The 21,192-nt window shown below is 55.1% G+C and overlaps 1 protein-coding gene across 5 annotated transcripts; it reads left to right on the top strand.

Moving 5' to 3' along the window:
• Positions 1–491: 491 nt before the first annotated feature.
• LOC102730583 (rho guanine nucleotide exchange factor 18-like) lies at positions 492–21,192 on the top strand. Of its 5 annotated transcripts, XM_081812449.1 has the most exons (9): positions 495–860; positions 11,329–11,656; positions 17,134–17,248; positions 17,546–17,805; positions 18,111–18,264; positions 18,862–18,976; positions 20,108–20,165; positions 20,474–20,518; positions 21,037–21,192. In XM_081812449.1, exons 4-9 carry the CDS (start codon positions 17,594–17,596, stop codon positions 21,116–21,118), a joined length of 666 nt encoding a protein of 221 aa, XP_081668575.1. In that variant the 5' UTR covers positions 495–860; positions 11,329–11,656; positions 17,134–17,248; positions 17,546–17,593; the 3' UTR covers positions 21,119–21,192. The 5 variants fall into 5 exon arrangements, with proteins under 5 accessions (XP_081668570.1, XP_081668575.1, XP_081668577.1 ...); XM_081812444.1 differs by lacking the exon at positions 17,134–17,248 and having other exon boundaries at positions 492–860; positions 11,329–11,450; positions 18,114–18,264; XM_081812451.1 differs by lacking the exon at positions 17,134–17,248.

Raw genomic sequence — 21,192 nt, 5'->3', positions numbered from 1 at the left:
GCACCCGGGGGTCTCTGTGGGCGCACCACTCTGCGCACCCCCACGCCTACCTGGACCCACAGGTATCCACGCACCCGTATGGCAGGGGACCCGTGTCTCCGTGCAGGACCCACGTGCCCGAGTACCCACTCCAGTGACATGCTGGAGCCAGATGCTCAGACGAGCGTTTCCTCCCGACTCCACGCTCAAGAGCATCGGGTTGGCTTTGCAGTCCACTATGTGGGACTGTTCACACCACAGGAGTCAGCAAATGCGACATATCAGGGCTTATTTTATTTTATTTTATTTTTTTGGTCAGAGAGGTGGTTGCTGAACATTGACCGCAACACCGTGGGGACCCATGTGTGTACGCTCGCACACGCCGGTGCGGGATCCAGGGGGTCTGAGCGCCTGCGTCTCCGTGGGTACACACGGCTTGTGTCTCGTGCATCTCTGTGCACCCGTGTACCCGGGGGAGGCCCTGGCACCCCGTTCCTCTTCAGCAGTCGGTTCCACAGGAAGCTGCTGGGGTGGGGGCGAGGGTGCTGAGGTTCCCCGCCCCATCCCCCACCCCACCTCTCAGGACACCTGCATGCACGGGGCTGAGCAGTGGGGGAGGTTCCCGGCTTCTGGAACCCGACCTGGGCTGTGTCCTCAGGCCCCTGCCTGGGCCCACGGCTGGTGTTGACAGAGGCACTGAGCAGGCGGGCAGGCAGTTGGGGAAGAGGAAGCTGGGGCAGAGTTGGGTCACCCTGCGGTTCCCCAGGGGCCCCGACCCGCCAGTGCTCCCCCTGGGCCTCCTGGAAGCCGTGGGTCTTGGGGGCCACAGGAGCTGGTGGCCGGGCCAAGTACCCACAGCAGCGAGGACAAGCCTCCCTCTGGTGAGTGACCATCACGGGGGCGTGGGGGACAGAGGGACCAACAGAGATGGAGCGGCAGTGGGGCGGGGGGTGGGGGAGTCCAGAGGGCAGCAGATAGACCACCCACAACTCCACCTGGCGGCCAGCCTGCTTCCTGGGGGGCTCTTTGACCCCGGGTTTGCTCTGCAGAGGTCTGCACGCCCCAGAGGTCACCCCAGGGGGCTGGGGTCTGCGACACGTGCAGCCCATAACACAGGAAGATGGGGTCCCTTGTAGCCAAAGCCTGCATAGGGGACCCAGCCAGAGGGTGAATGGGGGTGCTCCCTCTGCAGAGTCACCAGGCATGCTGTGTAAACTGGATCCCGGAGGGGGCCCCCCCCCCGAGCCTCCCTGAAGCAGAATCTGAAGATTGGGGCCCGGGTGTCTGACTTTCAAAACGAACACTGCTTCCTAAGGTTGATGTCTGAGCCAGTCCCGAGGAGGGCGCACCCGAATCTTCCGAGGTCAGCTGAGGAAGAGGAGGACCCTCCTCCTGGGCCTCCCTCCAGGTCGAGTTCTGGCCGCTGGGGAGGCGCCCCCTGGCTCCCACCTAGGCCCACCTTGGAGAGCCTCACACCCGCCTGCCTGGGGTGGGGCGAAGGAGGCGGAAGGCTGTGGTTTGTGCAGGGCACACCCAGGCCTGCTTCCGCCCAGCCCCAGGGCCAGACAGCTTGTAGGTGGCTTCATGCCCCAGGGGGTCTGGCAGGCTGAGAGCAGCCGGGAGGGGGGGCAACTGGGAGGGGAGAGTTGGGGCCAGGGAGAGCGGAGCTGGTGAGCATGGAGCATGTGGGGAAAGCCTCGAATGCCACAGTCAGGGGGCTGATTCTCCAGAGTGTTCCTCTGGCCCGGTCACCTGCAGGGAGGGCCCAGGGAGGGCTGCCTCCGCTCTCAGCCACCTGTGAGTTTTCTAGCCTTGGCTATGAGCCCCTCTGGGAGGGCTTCCTGGCAGAAGCAGGCTTTTCACGAGAATGTCAGCTGCGCACAAACATCAGTGTGTCTGTTTTGGGCCCTTCTCCCCGTGTCCCCTCAGGCCCCCAACACCCGACGCAGGGCTGGACACGGGCCGGCGCTCGTTACTGTCGCTGCGGATGACGGCAGGGCTGTTTCGGCCAGGTGCGGGTTCAGATCCTGCTTCCCCTGCCTCCGTGTGGCCACGGGCAAGGGACTTCACTACTCTGGCCCTGTTTGCGCCTCCGTGAAAGGGTTGTCCCGGGTCTTGCAGGTGACATCTTAACACGGTGCCTGGCCCACCCCAGGAGCTCGGAAAACACAGTCAGCCTGCCCATGCCCATGGACCGTCCCCGTCCCAAGCCTTGCTCCAGCAGCCACAGAAGCTCTCACATCTGCCCTCCACGCAGAGGTCCGGGGCCTCCAAGAGCCGTCCTGGCCCACCCAGGGACAGGCGTGTGGCGGGCGGTGAGGAAGTAAAGCCTGGAGCACGGCGGAGGGCCAATGCCGTTAAATCTCCCTGTGCGGTTCTACGTAGGAGTCTGGCCGTGTGTGTGTGATTGTGTGTGTGCGTGTGTGTGTGTGTGTGCGCGCGCTTCCGGGTGTGAACGTACGTCTGACTAGTGTGTGCACGTCTGCGGCTGTCTGTGTGTGCTGGATTGTGTTGGATGCTGCTGCTCACAGCGTGGGTGTTTTTATGTCTTTCTGTTAGTGACAGATTGGGGGTCACCTACTGGGGAGGTGCAGATGGGGCCGTCAGGGCCGGGGAGGAGGGCCTGAAATGGCCAAGGACAGAGTTTAAAGGTCAGACAGAGAAAGGAAGATGGGCCAAGCAAGGGCAGGAAGGAAAGTCTGTGGCATCGTGGGGGGCGGGGGTGCAAGAAATAAAGGGGTCAGAAGCGTCCAGCAAAGGAGAGGCAGAAGATGTCCATTGGATTTAGGCCCTAGAGAGAGCAAGAAGGCTGGAGCGGGTTGAAATAAGATTACAGGGGCTGTGGGATCCATTGGGTGTGAGTAGGCAAAGGTAGGCCAGCGGATAACCCTTCTGGAAGGGTCGCTGAAGGCAGGAGAGTGACAGCCTGCTCCTCCGAGGGGGCGGCGGTGGGCCAGGACGCAAGGAAGGAGAAGCCCTTGACCCCCTCACCAGTGACAGCGGTTTGGGGCTGGGAGGTCAAAGAAAGGGTTTGGGGAGAGAGGAGGGGGTCAGCAGAGAACAAAGCCAGAATTTCTCAGCACAGAGAGTGAGGATGCAGTAGGGAGGCTCGGCCACCAGGGAGCAGCCCTGGCGTGGCCACGCGCTGACCGGCGCCCGCACACCCACCCCGTACACCCGACTCACATGCACACGACCGTGCAGACACGCAGAAACCCGGGCAGGCGCCCAAACCCCTCACAGATATCAGACACAGATCTCCCCACGTCCCGGGTGAGCCGTGTGGATCCAGCCCCACGGATACCAACCGGCATTCAGACACACACAGGATCGCAGAAACACCCAGATAACAATACTCAGCTATAAAAGGGAAGGAAATCTTGCCATTTGTGACAACATGGATGGACTTTGAGGGCATTCTGCTACATGAAATAAGTCAGACAGAGAGAGACAAATACTGTGTGATCTCACTTAAATGTGGAATCTAGGGTGGGAGGGATGGGGTGGCTGGGTGAGGGACATTGGGGAGGGTATGTGCTGTGGTGAGCGCTGTGAATTGTGTAAGACTCATGAATCACAGACCTGCACTCCTGAAACAAATAATACATTATATGTTAATTAAAAAAAATGTGGAATCTAAAAGCAGCAACCAAACTCGTGGATAAAGAAATCGGATTTGTGGGGGCGCCTGGGTGGCTCAGTTGGTTAAGCGACTGCCTTCGGCTCAGGTCATGATCCTGGAGTCCCGGGATCGAGTCCCGCATCGGGCTCCCTGCTGGGCGGGGAGTCTGCTTCTCCCTCTGACCCTCCCCCCTCTCATGCTCTCTGTCTCTCATTCTCTCCCTCTCAAATAAATAAATAAATCTTTAAAAAAAAAAAAGAAAGAAATCGAATTTGTGGTTTCCAGAGGCAGGGGGTCGGGCAGGAGGGAGAACGGGAAGAAGGGGACCAAAAGGGGCAAACTTCCAGTTACGAGATAAATAAGCCCTGGGGATGTGACACACAGCATGGTGGCTAGTGTTAACTCCGCTGTGTGGTATATGGGAAAAGTTGCTAAGAGAGTAGATCCTAAGAGTTCTCATCACAAGGAAAAAAAGATTTTTTTTCTTTTTTTCTGGATAAATATTTTTTTTCCGTGTCTATAAGAGATGATGGGTGTTAAGTAAACTTGTTGTGCTGATCATTTCACAGAATAGGTTAGTCAGGTTGTGTTGTATGCCTTAAATTTATATAGCGCTGTGTGTTCATTATATCTCAATAAAACGGGGGAGACCACCTAGATATTCATATTCACCCCCACATAGGCAAGGTGACACGCAAGATTTGCACTCAAACACACTCTCACAGACATGAAAATACACACTCTACGTGCAAACTCACAACCCCCAAAAATCACAGACGATGGCACACAAAAACTCGGACATTCAGGCACACGCAGGCTCACCTCAGACCCGGTCTAGACTTGCTTCCTGAGGACCCCAGTGTCACCACCACTCACACTGCCATCTTCAGCTCTTCCTGGGAATGTCTTGTCTGGCCAGCATGAGAAGCTTACGGGTCAGGGAAGGGGGAAGGGGGTGGGTTGTACTAAGGGCTTGACCGCCCCCCAGGCTGGAGTCCCTGGGCCCCCCAGCCAGAAGCCCCAGCCCCCCTGCCCTAGCCCCAGGCTCCCATCAGCTGATGCATCTGGCAGCCCCTGGTGGCTGTCTCCGCCCCTCTTGCTGGCAGCCCCATCCTGGCAGGGATTCCCAGCCAAACTCCTGCTTCATCCCCTGCTGTTCACCCACTCTCTCGCACGCGTGGGCCCCCATGGCTAACTCGGCACTCCACCACTCCTGGCCAGCCCTCTCCAAGCTGTGGCTGAAGCGGTGGGCCTTCAAGAGAGGTAAGGGGGCGGGCCGTGACCAGCAGGCAGGGCTCCCTGGGCAGCCTGGAGCCTTTTCTTGGCCTGGGGCACAGACTCTGCTTGATCCAGCCCCGAATTCCATGATCCCCAGCTCCCCCGGCCTCCACAGAACATCACAGGCTTCTGGGGTCCCGTCTCCCCAGGCTCAGCCAGGACCTTGTCTCAGGAGATAAATTTGCGGCAAGAGAAATCCCTCTGAGCAGCCTGATGACTTCCTGGGGGTTCTTGATGCTGTTTGCTCTTGGATAGCTGCAGCACGGAGGCTCAGGGAAGCAGCAAAAAGGAGGAGGTTGGAGACTCCCAGGGGTTCTGGTCGATGCCTCCCTCGAACACACACACATTGTCTGGTGGCAACCCCCTCCCAGGTCCTGGGGTCTCAGTTTACCTCTATGGGGGCTGGAGAGGCCCTTGCCACCCCCCAAGGTGTGGGTGAATTGCTTTGGCAAAAAGACGCTTCTCCTTAAATCTCGAAGCGAGTTTACCCTTGAAGATAACCAGACAGTGTCCGCGGCCACGGGGCGTGGAGCCTCCTGGACGTCCTTGCCCCTCTGTGCCTCCCACCTTTGCACAACCCTCCCCCACCCCATCAGGCCAGCCCATGCTCAGCCTCAACAAGTCCTAGCCACTACCACCTGCATGAGTCAAGTACTGGTTCGGGGTGGCGGTGAGGGTTCGTGAAGGGGGGAGGCCAATGAAAACATCCCTTAGCTCATGCTCGCCACAGACTCTGAGGGCCGAATGTGTACCAGGCACCCTGCTTGGGTCAGGAAGGACATGGGAGTATCAGAGGACCCAGAGGCTGGGGTTGGGGAGAAAGAGGGCGGCCTAGAGGCTAGGACGCAGTAGAAGAGTAGTCAGAATGATGGAAGCTGCTGCCAGGGGTTGAACCTTCGTGATGTTGAGAGAGGTTGAGTGACTTGCTCGAGGTCACACAGCAAGCACATGCTGGAGGAACCAGGATTTGAAAACAGTTCTATTCCAAGGCTACCTTTGTGGTGTGTTCTGGCCAGTAAACAGAGCTGCTGGTGAGCCTGCTTCTCCCTCTGCCTCTGCCTCTCTCTCTCTCTAAAAAAAAAAAAAAAAAACAGAGAGAACTAGTGCATCAGCCAAGGACCACCAAAGTGCCTGTCTCTGACCCAGATCCTTACGAAGTTCCGCCCACTCCTGGCCTCTCTGCCCACCCCATCTTCCGGCCCAGACCGACTGAGACTGATTCACAGGCTGGCAAGTCGGGGAGTGAGCTGAAGGAACCAGCGGTGACTCTTACACCCTTTTATGGCTGGTGCTGCAGGGGCTGATGGTGGAAGAGGCTGCCTGGGACCTAAATCCGGGCTCCTTAGAGTGCAGCATGGTGTTGGGGAGCAAAGTCTCTCCTAACAATGTCCTTCCAGTCTTTAGCCCTGAGGGGGTGGGGAGACACATAGGAAGAGGGCGTTTTGTGCCCCTCTTAAGCTCCGTAACTGGCTATCTGGGCACCTAACGGGACTTCCTGAGAAAATGATGGGGTTGGATTTGGGGAAGCAAACAAGGCTAAGGAGAGGGTGGTTGGGACCTGCAGTGAGGTTCCCTCACTGAATGCATAAGGAGTGCATTCTGTGTCTTAACTTGGTTTCCTTCTTGCCTGGCTTCTCTGACTCTGTTCTGCCCCCCTTCCATCTACATGTCTTCTCCCTCATCCCCTCAGAATGCATTCTCCTGAATTTAATGCCTCACTGCCTCTAAACACTGCCACACCACCTATCCCAACTATCCATCCATCCATCAATGCATGCATGCATTCATCCTTCCATCCATTCATCCATCCACCATTCAGCCATCTAATCATCTATCCATCCAACCATCCACACATCCGTCCATCCAAATAGCCAGCCAGCCAAGTATCCATTCATTCATGCATCCCAGCATCCATCCATCCATCCATTTATATAAGCATCTACCCATCTAACCATCCATCCATCCAACCATCCACCCATTCATTCATGCAACCATCCACCCATTCATTCATCCAACCATCCAGCCAGACAACTATCCATTCATCCAGCCAGCCAGCCAATTAGCCAACTATCTAACCGCCCATCCATCTATCCATCTATCCAACAATATATTCACTCATTCATCCAACTATCCACTCATCCATCCATCCAATCATTTATTCACCCACCCACCCATTCATCAGCTTACCACAGGATAGCCTGGTGGTTATAAACCCCTGCTTTGGAGTTGGAAACACCTGGGTTCATATCCCAAGTCTTCCTCTTAACAGTATGGTATGACCTTGGGCAAGTCTCTAAGCCTCAGTTTCTTCTTTTGTAAACAGTGGGGACTTGGGGGTTGTTTTAAGGATAGAAGAATGCAAAGTACATGGCACACTTAACACTAGGCAAAGCATATAGGAACAGATCAATACACATAAGATTTTACTACTTGGGGCTTGGGGATGTAAAAGTGGGACAGACATAGTATCTGCCCTCATGGACCTCGTGGTCTAGACGGAGCAGTGGTCAACAAGCTTTTCTGTAAAGGGCCAGAGAGTAAATATTTTCAGCTTTTTTGGGTCACATATCTCTGAAGAAATTACTAAACTCTGCTGTTATCGCATGAAAGCCGTCATAGCTAATACGTACACAAATGGGCATGACTTGTGCTAATAAAACTTTATTTATAAAATCAGATGTTGAGCCAGATTTGGCCCATGGGACCCCTGGTCTAGAAGGGAACAAGTAAACCAATCACAGTGCAACAGGGGGGTTGAAATTGTGGTTGACGATTGTGGTTGCATAGGGAGAGAAATAATGGGGGCTGAAATTCAGACAGCGGCAGAGGAAAGAAGAGAGGATGGAGTGGAGAAATGTCTGGGAGGTCACATTGACAGGGCTTGGTGTCCTGAAGGGTAGTGAGGAGGTAAGACTGGTCTCCAGGTTTCTGGCCAGGTCACTGGGAAGATAGTGCATTCACATTGCTATAGGGACAGAAGATGAGGAGAGAAAACAATGAGTTTGGTCCTGACAGCTTGAGGTTGGGGTATGGGTGGGAATACTAGGCAGCAATGACCAGAGGCCACTGGAGACAATGCCTGGAGCCTGGGGGGAGAGAACCTTCCACCAAAACCAGAGCTCATTGTGCAACATCAGAGTCAGAGGTCACTCTGTGAGCAGTGTCAGAGTTCAGCTCATGGCACTAGGATGGGAACTCAATCTATGATACCAGGATCAGGACTCAAGTCTATGATATTAGGATTGGGGCTCAGTCCATGACGGGGCTCAGTCCTATGACATTGGGATTGGAGCTCAGTCCATGACACCAGGACAGGGCTCAGTCTCTGATATTGGGATTAGAGCTCAGTCCATGACCCCAGGATGGGGCTCGGTCTATGACACCTGGATCAAAGTTCAGTCTATGACCCTGGGCATCAGGGTTTATAGTCTGTGATACAAAGATTGGGGTGCAGCTTGGGATACCAGGATGAGAGTTGAGTCTGTCATCAAAGTCAAGCCCAGCCCGTTTTTGGGTCAGAAACTTTCATAGAAAGAGTAAACTCATCCCTGGCCTTTCATGTTTAGCCTGCGATCCCAGACCCACAGGGTTTGCAGATGCAAGGTCTGAGGTTCTGCCTTTGGCCTCTACAGGCTCTTGTGGCCTCAGGCCTCCATGAGGCCCCTGCCAAGTGAAGCAGGCAGACCCTTCGGTCTTTCCTGAGGCCCCTGGGGTGCTTGGCCAAGGGATGGGACTGACCCTGGGACCAGCTCCTCTTCCCCTCCCAGGCTCGCATCAGCCTCCCGGACCCACCCCCACATCTGGTTTTTCTCCTTCACAGCCTGCGTGTTTTGTTGGGACATTTCTCTGAGTCATAGATGCCGCCTTGGCTTCAGGGTGGGGAAGACGGGAGATACAAGACTTAAATGAGGTACAGCAGAGCAGAGTCCCTCAGTCAGCCTGAGAGGGGAGCTGGGAGAGCAGGGATGGTGGAAACAATGACGTTCTCACACACTGTGGCTGGCCCAGACATCAAAGGCTCATCTACCTTGAAGGAAATGGAGCTGAAGCCCATAAGCACCCACCCAATCAAAATTCTGCAAGGGGCCCCGGCGATTTTTTTGGCAACAATTTCATTGAGATACAATTCACACACCCTACAATTCACCTGTTTAATGGGTACAATTCAATGACTTCTAGTACTCGCAAGGTTATGCAACCATCACCACAATCCATTTTAGAGTATTTTCATCATCCCAGTAGAAATTCATATCTTCTACCTGTCACTCCACAGCCCCCCACACCCCCCCACAGCCTTAGGCAACCACGACTCTGCTTTCTGTGTCTATAGATTCCCCTATTTCAGATATTTTCTATAAATGGACTCGCATAGCACATGGTCTTTGTCAACTGGCTGCTTATAATGTCTTCAAGGTCGATTCCCCCACCTTATAGCAGGTGTCAGAACTTTATTCCTTTTAGTGGCTGAATACTATTCCACTGTACGCCTACACCACACCTTGTGTGTCTATTCATCCATTGGTGGATACCTGGGTTGTTTCCACCTTCTGACTATTATAAATAATGCTGCTCATAAGCAGTCACATATAGGCTTTTGGGTGGATGTACGTTTTTATTTCCCGCAGGGATACACCTGGGCATGGGATGGCGGGGTCACGAGATAGCTCTATGATTTTCTTTTTTAAGGGGCTGCCACACAGTTTTCCAGTGTCCTGGTATTTTTGCACACGTGCATGTGCCCACCTAACCCCTTTGCGCTCATTTATTCATGAAACGTGTTTATTTCTGCCTTGGCCGTTTCCTGCTGTCCTGGTTCAGAGGCCCTGGCAATTTTGTATTCATAATTTCGTATTCTTTCCTAAAAGAAGGCTCCTCCAGACTGTGTATGTTTCAGGGTCCCAAAACTTGGAGCAGTGTTTGCAGGTCTGCAGCCAGGAAGAGAGGGGGTGTGAGTAGACAGCCCCGTTGGAATAGAGGGACATCATCGACCTTCCCCTCTGCTAGACCCTTTGAAGAATGAATGGGGGTGTTGCTCATAATCACCCTGGCTCAGTGTTAATTAGGACTGTCCCCAGCAAACCAGGACATGGGGTCACCCAGCCACAGGGGACCCAATCTACCTACCTAACTCAGCACTTTCCAAAATCATCTGACATCCCACTCTCCCACCCCAACTCAGCCCCACCTGAGGCCACCATTGCTCTTATTTAGAACGCGCTGGTCTGGTCAGTCCCTCCATGTATCCCTCCACTGGTCTCCTCTCCTCCAGGCACTCTCCTGCCACCTCCCTGGCTTCAGCAGAGCCTGGGATGTCTTGAGGGGGGATGGAGGAGTGAAGGGAGTCCAGATGTCAAGGCAATGCAATGAAATGAAATGCACATGAAAGAGGCACCATAGGTGGGGGGCGGGCAGAGGTTTCTGGAAGGAATACAGTGAGGTCTTCAGGCAGGCAGCCTCAGAGCAGGAATGGAGGGGGAAGGTCTCATGCAGCAGGTCCTGCGGGAGCAGAGACAAGTCACAGAAGGAATATCCTGGTGGACATCGGTGGCCAGGCCAAGAGTTTCCACATCCTTCCTGCAGGCAATGAGGAACCTCCGCAGGGATTTTAATAGGCAAGGATGACCTCTCTTGCTGTGGCGTAAGGAGCAGGAAGAGAGAAAAGGGGGTACCCACTCCTCCCACAGCAGGCGGCTCAGTCCAAGACCTGATACCAAGCCAGGGCACCCTCCTGACCTAGAGAGCAAGGAAGGTGGCCAAGACTGGCCAAGGACCACACACGCTGGGCCCCTTCACCCTCCCCAAAGCTCTGAAAGGCATCGTCACACCCACCCTCCAGGTGAGGAAACTGACCCTCAAGGTGCCTTCCCCAAAGGGGGGGCAACCATTAATGACAGGTCCAGGCAAGGACACAATCTCCTTGACCCTAAAGCCCTGGTTTTCTCCTCTATCCCATGGCACCCAGAGGTCCCTAAAACTCCAAATACAGCATCGGGGCAGAGGTGCCTGAAGTCCCACCATTGGAGACCCTACAAATGTGGGCATTGGGCACTTGCATTTGATCTTAAGGACACATTCTATTGAATGAGGGCTTTTTCTGACAGAGCAAGTATGACAACCCAGCGTCATCTTAGGAGCCCACTCGGATTAACTCAAGATAGCTGCTGGGAAATGGTGCCCCGGAGGGGGGAGGGGGAGGGGATCCTAAAGGGATAAACGATCAGCAGGAAAGAGCCTCCTGATTGAATACATATGTCCACCACAGGCACAGGATGGGGAGGTGACGGCATGTAGGCGGGCTTAAAAGTCATGGAGACCATCTTCTTCCACCACCCCATCTTACAGATGAGAAGACTGAGCCCCAGCAGAGCAGCGGCAGACGCAGAACTCAGACTCCCGCTCCTCAGCCCTCCCCTCTTGGCCCTGACGCCTGGTCCCTCCTTTCTGCACAGGTTCTGAGCCCAAGCCATGCGTCCAGCCCTTTGACTCTGGAGCTGCAGCCTCAGGCACCGAGAGCAGCGACGGAGCCTGGAGGCCCGAACACCCAGATTTCCCCACCATGGAGGATGAGCAGGCAGGTGTCTGATGGCTGAGACGGGCCGGAGCTGATGACACAATGGCAGCAAGTACACTTTGTAAAACACGTGCACTTTACCAGGCACATTTGTGCACGTTAGTTCAGAGAACGCCCGTTAAAGCTTGGCGGAGTAGTGATGATCCCATTTTATAGATGAGGAGACTGGAATCCTTCCTGGAACAAGGGGAGGGAGGGAGGAAGAGGTAAGTAGAAGGCTGCTGGATGGACGGATGGGAGGAAGGAAGAACTGACAGAGGGATGGATACATGGATGGCTGGATGTATGGGAGGAAGGAAAGAAGCTTAGATGGGTGGGTGGGTGGATGGAGGAAACATGAAGAAGAAGCTTCCACGGGGAGCTCCAAGCTAGAGCAGCCCTGCAGAGTGGTCTCGAGTCAGGCTGAGAGGGGCTATCCATTAGGTCCCCACATCGATCAGGGATGGCGGGTGGGCTGCCCAGGAAGGGGCGTGACTTCCTGGAAGGGGTCTGACAGCGGACAGCCATCTGCGGACAGCCCCCCTCCCCACATCTGGGGCAGCACATCTTCCCGGGAGGGGGTTCTGGGTGGCATTTTGCACCGCCCCCCACACTAAGGAAGGAGGGTCTGTGACAGTTAAAGCATATAGGGCATCCTGTGGCCCCACCCCGTCATTTTGTAGAAGAGGACGCTAGGGCCCAGCAGGTAGGACCTGGCCCCAAGTGTCAGGGAGCATCCAGGGTGCACGAAGGTAAGATCAGGACTCAGGTTTAGTTCAGGGCTCTGGACCTTTCAGATAAAACCGTAGGCTGCAGGCAGTGGGCAGATGAGGTGGTGATGTGGGAACAGGGCGCCCTGGGAGTATGCGGCCAGACTCTATCCCCCCCCACCAAATGAAGCCCTCCACCTGCGTCCCTGTCACTGTCATCTACCTGGTCACCAGAGCTGGAAGTAATGGAAGGCACTGTCCTTGTCCATTCCCTCCCCCACTCTCACGCAAGCCCCGTGAGCCCTGCTTGGGCACAGCCCTCCCATCACCGCCCCACCCCCAGACATCCTCGGTGCCCCCGTCGGAGCCCAGCTCCACTCTGCCTCTTGCATGATCTCCCTGAAGACAAATCACAGCCCCCACCCCCACCTCCCTACCACCACTGTTGGAACTTAGAGATTAAATTCTTGCTTGACCTACCAGGCCTGCTAATCCGGCCCCATGTTCCCCCTCCACACCTCCAGCCAGTAAGGAACTCTTGCCAGTTGTTGGAAGGCACCGGGACCTCCCAAGCCTGCAGGCTTCTGAACGTTCTGTTCTTTTGATGCCTGGAATGCCCTTGTCTGTAGCTTCTGCCTAGCCAACTCCTATTTGTTCCTCAAGGCTTCATTGGCTGTCACCTCCTCCAGGAAGGCCCCCTGGTTCGTTCTTTCTTTCTTTCTTTCTTCTTCTTTCTTTTTTTCTTTCATTTAGTAGGACTTCTTCTTGAAAGTCTACTATCTCCTAACTGGTAAGATGTAGATCTTTTCTTTCTTTTTATTTTTTAAGTAGACTCCACGCCCAATGTGGTGTTTGAACTCATGACCCTGAGATTAAGAGTCCCATGCTCTACCGACTGAGCCAGCCAGGCACCCCAAGAGGTAGATCTTTTTTTAAAATATATGAAATGTGACCAATGCGTTAAACTTGGCCAGTTCAAGGGATCATTCATGTGTCATGTGGACGCTACTTTATGTGGTCGGAAATAGGTTTTTTGGGGTTTTGTTTTGGCTCTGGGAGCTGTCTAAAGTTTGCTTAACTTTTCCTAACTGAGTTGTACTTAATAGGTTTTTTACCCCAGTGATTACCCTGGGTGTAGTGCTTTAAAATAGAGGGGATTTTCTAAGTAAAATTCCAATCCAGAATTCCTGTCCCTCCAGACAGGGCCTGCTGGCCCTCCTCAGTTCTTTTCTTCAGCCTGCTTCCTGGAACATTCTATCATACTTGATTATGATGGCTGGGTTAAACCATCACTCTTCCTGCACCTAGCTCCGGGAGGGCAGGGGAGGGACTGTGTGACTGCATCTGACACAGCCCTCAACTTCCTCAGAGGGAGAGCCCTGACTCCCGAACTAGAAAAACAGCAAGCACCATCAGACCTGCTTCTACTGACCCAGGGCTTGCAAAGTGCACACATCATCCCGTTGTACTCACACAGCAAGGAATCCTACAAGAAGGCAGCATTGCACCCATTTTTCAGAGGAGAAAACTGAGACCCAGAGAGAGTTTGGGACTTGCTTGAGGTCCCGCTGAGCTAATAAAAGTCATACCAGGGATGCAAACCCTGACTGAGGTTTTCCTACCATTTGAGCTGCTCAAGAATCAGCTGCCCTGTCATTTATTTGCCATTTTGTTTGATATCAACCTCCTTTCTTACCTGATGAAATGGAACCAGAGAAACGATATGCTCGACGCTGCTTTGGCGTGCCATGGTTTGCTGATATACGATGAAATAAATAACTATTCACGTTTTTAAAAACCAGTTTATCCATGTACTGTCCAAATCTGCACCCAGTAAGCCCTTCTGCAGAGAGCATTCCTGGGACATCTCGCCTCTGAGTCTGACTGGGGGGGGAGCCCATTCCCCCAAGGCTCCCCAGGGTCCATGCAGTGAGAGCCTGGATTTATTGCATCCTCTCTGGGGTGTCAGGGCCAGCATACACTGTTTAGTCAGACGCCTGGAAAGGCCCCCATTGGGCCGCCTCCCGCCTTTTCTCACCCAGGCAATGTTGGAGGAAAGATTCGGGTTCCCAAGCCAAGGCTGAGGCTCCCCACCCCCTGCGTCCCTCAGTGTACCTGCTGCCGGGAGCGAGGACGGCCTGTGCCCACAGCTGCCCACCACCCCTGCCACCCCCAGCCCTGGCCAAGTGCCCGCTGCTGCCTCCAGTGAGGGAGGCCAGATGCAGGAGAGGGAGAGGGGGCCCGGCCCAGGCCGAGAGGCTGTCCTGACATGTTTATATTTACAGAAGGATAAAAACCAGAGACACAAGGAAACCTTTCGGGCAGTGGCAGAGGAGACAGGAGTCAACAGAGGGAGGTTGTCCAGGCACCAGGGATGGGACTGGAGTGATTTGGGGGGAAAAGGAGACCTGCCAGGACGCTGCTGCTCAGGTCACAGGAGGGGCAGGCAAGCCTGAGCCAGCCACGACCAGAGACGTAGGTACTCCCACAGAGACCGAAGCGGGACCCTGGTATATAAGGGACAGAGGGAGGACACGGAGCCAGAGAAGGGGCAGTTTGGGAAGGTGGGAGGGACAAAGATCAACGGGGGCAAAGGAGAGATTCTAGAGAAAGGGAGGCTGTGCGAACAGCATGGAGCGTGCTCCAGAAGTCAAGCCCAGAATTACCACCCATTCCAGCAATCCCCCTTCTGGATAGCTACCCAAAAAAATTGAAAGCAGGGACTCGAACAGCTCTCTGTACGCCCACGTTCACTGCACGCTTCACAATAGCCAAATGTGGAAGCAACCCGTGTCCATCGTGGGATGAATGGGTACAAAGAAGAAGGAAAAAAGAAGGGGTAAACCTGTGGAGAGCTCCCAGCGGGTGAGGCCAGGGGGAAAAGACAGATCCTGTACAGCTCCTCTTTCCGGGTACTTTCGCCTTTGAATTGGAAGCTTCTCCGCAAATCCCCCATGCCAAGCATTAGTAGGGGGCCTCCCTGTTTTCCCTCACCTGCTAAGGACTGGCCCTGCCTGGCCAAATGGTTCAGGGGTAGGGTTGCAAGACTGAGCAAACAAAATTACAGGACACCCAGTTAGATTTGAATGTCAAATAGTGCAATGTTTCGGGATATATTTATACTAAAAAAAATACTTGTTTATCTGAAATTCAAATTTAACTGGGCATCCTGTATTTTCTCTGGCAATCCTATCCTGGGGTATTTTTTTTTTTTAAGATTTTATTTATTTATTTGACAGAGAGAGAGAGCACAAGCAGGGAGAGTGGCAGGCAGAAGGAGAAGCAGGCTCCCCGCTGAGCAGGAAGCCTGATGCAGGGCTCAATCCCAGGACCCTGAAATCATGACCTGAGCCGAAGGCAGACGGCCCCCTCCAAAGATTTTATTTATTTATTTGAAAGAGAGGCGGGGGGGGAGCCTGGGTGGCTCAGTCGTTAAGCGTCTGCCTTCAGCTCAGGTCATGATCCCAGGGTCCTGGGATCGAGCCCTGCATCGGGCTCCCTGCTCAGCGGGGAGCCTGCCTCTCCCTCTCCCACTCCCCCTGCTTGTGTTCCCTCTCTCGCTGTCTCTCTGTCAAATAAATAAATAAAATCATTAAAAAAAAAAAAGAAAGAGAGAGAGAGAGGGAGCATCAGTCGGGGGAGGGGCAGAGGGCGAGGTGCCCCTGGAGGACTTTTCAAAAAATCACATTTATTAACATCACCACCAATCTTTTTTTTTAATTTTATTTTAAAGTAATCTCTACACCCAACATGGGCTTGAATTCACTATCCCAAGATCAAGAGTCGCATGCTCAGGGCGCCTGGGTGGCTCAGTCAGTTAAGCATCCAACTCTTGGTTTCAGCTCAGTTCATGATCTCAGGGTCCTGGGATTGAGCCCTGCTTTGGGCTCCATGCTCAGCAGGGAGTCTGTTTAAGATTCTCTCTCTCTCCCTCTCCCTCTGCCCCTTCCCCTGCACTCACGTGCTTTCTCTCTCTCTTTCTAAAATAAATAAATAAACCTTAAAAAAAAAAAAAGTCGCCTGCTCTACCAACTGAGCCAGCCAGGCACCCCTCCTGGGGGACTTCTGTAAAGTCCATGAAGGGGGGCCATGTCCCCTCAGTGGCCCCTTCAGGCCACCAACTGGGACAGTCCATTGAGGGCTGCCTGAGACCACAGAGATGCCTGGGGCTATGTCTCAGTATTGGCTTTTCAGGGAGCAATGGGGGAGGCCCACCCACCCTCCTACCCACCAAACCCTGTCTGAGGTCAGTCCTAACAAAGTCCTAGACAAGGAAAGTCCCTGGGCTGCAGATCGTGACAGCCCAGAGGAGGGACATCTTACCTACACTTGAGGAGTCAGGAAGGCAGCCTGGAGGGCATGCCCAAGCTGGCTTTTGAAGGATGAATAGGAGTTCTCCAGGCCAAACTGTAGGTGGGCTGGGAGAAGAGGTTTTCCAAGGAGAAGAAAAGGCAAGTTCCCTGACTGGGGAAAAAAAAAAAAAGGCAAATAGAATGATTTGGAGGGAGAGAGAGAAGAGAAAAGGAATAGGAGAAGAAGAGAGATGGGTGAGAAAGAGCATAGGGCTTGGATCCAGACAGACCTGAGTTTGAGTCCGGCTCTGTCATTGGTTGGCCCTGTGATCCAGGGAGAGTCTTCCATCCTCCCTGAGCCTCAGTCTTCTGATCCGGAGGGTGGGATAACAGTGCCCCCTCGTGGTGGAGCTACTAGGGATAAGGCCTGTTAGTGGCTTGAGGCTACGGAGGGGCCAGAAGCAGAGGCAGCTGACCAGTAGCCTTTTGTAATGTGCCCCCTGGGCTTGTACCCATCCAGGAGGGGAAGGTATTGATTGGCTTAAGCGCTGGTGTTCCAGACTCCAGTAAGAGGGAGCAGGGCCAGGAATAGGGGACGGGAGCCAGGTGAGTGGTACAGCACAGGGTCCAATACTGTCCTTTTTTAACATTTTGGTAACTCATTCATCACGGATCTCCTTGCATTACTCGACTTTAAAAAAGAAATGCTGCGCTAACGTAACTGCGCTGGGAGCCCCGACACCACGTGAAATTCTGCATTAGCATCCAGGATAACTTAGGTCCATGCAGCTGCATTCGAAGACCTTGAACAAGCCGGGTGAGAGGGGCTAGGGCCAAGGTCATAACGCCGCTTTCCGAAGCCCATCAGAGGGAACGTCAGAGAGTGAGGTGGCATCAGGGCTAGAAGTCCAGGCTTCTGGCCCCCTTTTTGGGAATGAGGTCTTGAAGGCCCAGGTTAGATAGAGTGCCGGGGGGACTACCCCCATTCACCCCACCTGCCACGAGAATGGCGCTGGCCCAGGTTGGACGGGAGGCGGATGGGCAGGGACTCGGTGCCGGGACCTCTGCTCTGCTGCCCTTGGTCAACGCCTTCTCCCCCCACACCGGCCTACAGGAGGATGGTATTCCGGGGCAGCTCGGCTACAGCACGGAGGACCTCAGCATGGACTTGGGGGCCCTGCAGGGCAGCGAGTATCTCCAGGACCTGGGCCTTGGGGCCTTTTCCGACAGCCAGCCTGGGGGGGCTGGCGACAGCGGCCCCCCCAGCGAAGAGGCTGGAGGAGCATCGACCTTCTGCAGCTCAGCAGAGACCCAGGGCCTGCCTCGGAGACGCAGCTGGGAGAGGTCGCGGAGCTGCTCTGGGAGCTGGCAGAGGTCAGCCCGCACCACCAGCCGGTGCCTTCCCCACCTGCCTCCCTCAACACCCCCGCCCCAAGTCACCGCAAGTAGAAATCCAATCTGCCATGCAAACACATGGATCTACCTGCAAATTCGCTGGCAAGGCTCCCCCGACGACCCCTCTGATGGAGGGAGACCGAACACCCCTCCGGATTCTGACCACTCCTCCCCGCCCCAGAAGGATGGCCCTGCAGGTCCCCTCAGGCCCCTGGATGCTGGCGCCGGGGCCACTGCCAGCTGGAAGAGACGCACTGAAGACCTGCCTTCCTCATTTCTTCCAGCAGGCTCAGCCTCGAGGCCTCGGCTGTGAGGGAGGGGCCCTGTCTCCCTCGGACACTGGCCAGCCTTGCTCTGAACCTACCCGGAGAGGATCTGCAGGCCTGGACCCAGGAGTGTCTGTCTGGGGGTGGGACCCCAGCAGGGCACCCAGGCAAGGTGGGTGCCACCTCCAGCCACCCCTGACAATGGTACAACTCTGGGCCCAGGGGCCAGCGTGGCAGCTGGGAAGGAGCTCCTTACCCGTAGCTGGTAGGACTTACCTGTCACAGCGGGGCTGTCCTTGGGTAGCGCAAGACTGGGGAGTCACCGAGTCCTGAGATTGCAGCCCAAGCCTGAGGGTTCTTCATTGGAGTGGGGTCCACAGTAGGGGGCCCTCGGTTACAAGTGCAACCCATAATCTGGGAGGCAGAGGAGATGATCTCTGCATCTTTGCAGCTAGAAGGAAGCCCGGCCCGTGACTGGTAGATCTTGTCTCAGGTCTGGGATTCCAGCCTCAGGGCTGTAGCCTGTGGCTGGGGCATCTTTGCCCTGGACCGTGACCTGGGGAGAAACCCCTGATGGGCTGGAATCTGGAGCTCAGAGTTTTGGGGCTCCAGCCCACAGCCGCCGCTATGGAGATTCATCCCCGTGCCCTGTGGCTGAGGGGTGCCCCTACCTGCAGCTGGAGGTTGGGGGCTGTGGGCCCTCCATCTGGGGAGCTTGCCTGCACCCCGAGCTGCCTCCCTGGCTTAGCGAGATGCTTATTCCCCGCAGGAATGTGACAGCCCTGAGAAAAGAGTAAGGTCACGGTCCGTTCCTGTGTCCTTCGATGAGATCAGCTCCCTGGAAATCTCTCCCACTTTGGAGGTGCCCACTCCAGCTGTTCAAGGTAGCCCAGCCTGAGGGTTTCCCTCATTTAAACCAAGAAGGGTAGGGGGTTTCTGCTGGAGGGTTCCCTGGATGGAGCCCCAGACAGGCCTGAGAGAGGAAAGGGCTACTAATGGGTGGGAGGGAGGCTTCGGGGCCCCATGCGAAGGAACTGGGCAGAATTCCTGGGGTGGGGGGGCAGGTGGAAGGGGAGAGGCATCCAGCACCTGCCCCTCCCCTTCCCCCGGGGCCTCCAGCTACGGGTGGACTGCAGTCCCCTTGCTCCCCTAGGGCTCTTCTTCTGTTTCTACCTCTGTCCCCTACTTTAGCTCCCTCGTTATCTCTGAATCTCGGTCCTAAGAGCTTGTGTCTCCCTGCTGTCAGAGGGACCTGAAGTCTAAACCCAAATCTACCACTTTCTAGTAAGTCTCTGAGCCTTGCGGTTTTATAAGAATCAAGGGCGCCTGGGTGGCTCAGTCGGTTAAGCCTCCAACTCTTGATTTCCGCTCAGGTCATGATCTCAGGGTCGTGAGATGGAGCCCCATGTTGGCTCCACGCTCAGCTGGGAGTCTGCTTGAGATTTTCTCTCTCTCTCTCTCTCTCTCCTTCTGTCCCCCCCTCCACTCTCTCTCTCTAAAATAAATAAAGAATAGGGCGCCTGGGTGGCTCAGTTGGTTAAACAACTGCCTTCGGCTCAGGTCATGATCCTGGAGTCCCGGGATCGAGTCCCGCATCGGGCTCCCTGCTCGGCGGGAAGCCTGCTTCTCCCTCTGACCCTCCTCCCTCTCATGTACTCTCTCTCATTCTCGCTCTCTCAAATAAATAAATAAATCTTAAAAAAAATAAAATAAAATAAAATAAATAAAGAATAAAGAAAAATATGGAACAATAAGTGTATCTCCTTAGGGCTACTTGGAGGGTCCACTGAGTGCACATGCGCAAAGCGCTTGTCACATTGTCCGCAGTCTTGAGACCCAGGGGTGCACCCCCAACGCTGGCTCTCTACCCTCTTGGTGCCTCTCCTCCCCGAAGGGCAAGCCCCATCTGGAAGGTCTCCAGTTGTGCAGGGATGGGTCACAGGGGGCCCAGGTGGGGCTGGTCTGCCCCAGAGCCCCCTCACGCCTGTACCTCCCGGGGTGGGGGCTGCTTCCAGGCATGGAGCCCCCAGTGCTGGAGTGCATGGAAAAGGACCACGTGGAGCCAGACCACGTGTGAGTATCTGCCTAGTGGTGGGGAGGGGACCCCAGGGGATAGCCACGGGGTCAAGGCTGGGGTCCCTCCCCAACCCTCCCATAACCTCAGGCTTCTCTCCCACACCATCTTCTCCCAGAGGAGAGACCCAGGCCTCTCCGAAGAGTTCTCAGTATAGCATCAGGGGAGGGGTCGGGTCTCCCGGTCAGGGTCTACATCAGGACCGGGGCCCTGGTTGGGCAATCACAGCTGGCTGGGGGAACATGTCTATGACCTGGGGCAACTGTGAGCTGTTTTTATCCACACTCCCCCCTGCCCCCTGCCCCAGGCTGATTGTCCAGCAGGTGCTTCAAGAACTTCGGCAGTACCATGGGTAAGTGAGAAGGGGGACAGGTGTGAGGGGACAGGGGTGGGAAGACAGACACGGAAGACAAGTATGGGGGGAAAGTGGAGGGGGACAGTATAGGAGTGGACAGGTGGGGGACAGGTGTGGAGAAGACAGGGAGATAGGGGAGAGAAACATGGACAGGAGAGGTGGGGGGAGGGACTAATGAGGGAAAGGGCAGGGGACATGAGCTGGGGATGAGGGAGCCCATGAGTTACGTTAGCTCCAATGAGAAACGGTGCGTCTTTCCCAAGACACCGCCATTTGCTAGAAAATCTTCCTGACATGCTGATTTTGTTTGATCAAGATGTGTTACCACCCTCTTCTGGAAAACCAGTCACAGTGATCATGGATAGAGCACACAGTGGGAGGGATGGAGGGATGGTGGGGTCTCGGATGTGGCTCCAGGGCGCACGGAAGCACTGGGGGAGAGAGGAGGCAGGAGATGGGGCAGCTGGGGAAGGAGGGGCCGCTGACCCAGGGGCCTGTCCCCTTTGATCCTGCAGGGCTCGGCAGAGGTCTCGCTTGTCAACCAGCCCCGGAGGAGCCCACGCAAACCTCACCTGGTTTGAGTTCCTGTCTGAGTAAGTCTGCAGAGCTACCACAGGGGGGACCTTTGGGCTGGGGCCTGCACTGGATCTGTACATGGTTTCCAGTGGCCC

This window comes from Leptonychotes weddellii, chromosome 1 (assembly GCF_054177405.1).
Source record: "Leptonychotes weddellii isolate Sample4059 chromosome 1, ASM5417740v2, whole genome shotgun sequence".
Classification (NCBI taxonomy): domain Eukaryota; kingdom Metazoa; phylum Chordata; class Mammalia; order Carnivora; family Phocidae; genus Leptonychotes; species Leptonychotes weddellii.
This window is presented reverse-complemented; position numbering and strand designations above follow the sequence as displayed.

Bases quoted from the DNA above. Each gene is read 5' to 3' on its own strand.
- LOC102730583 (XM_081812440.1), top strand. The intron at 17,806-18,110 runs GTCAGCCCGCAC...CATTTCTTCCAG, and splicing joins TGCTCTGGGAGCTGGCAGAG to CAGGCTCAGCCTCGAGGCCT. The intron at 20,166-20,473 runs GTGAGTATCTGC...CCCCTGCCCCAG, and splicing joins CACGTGGAGCCAGACCACGT to GCTGATTGTCCAGCAGGTGC.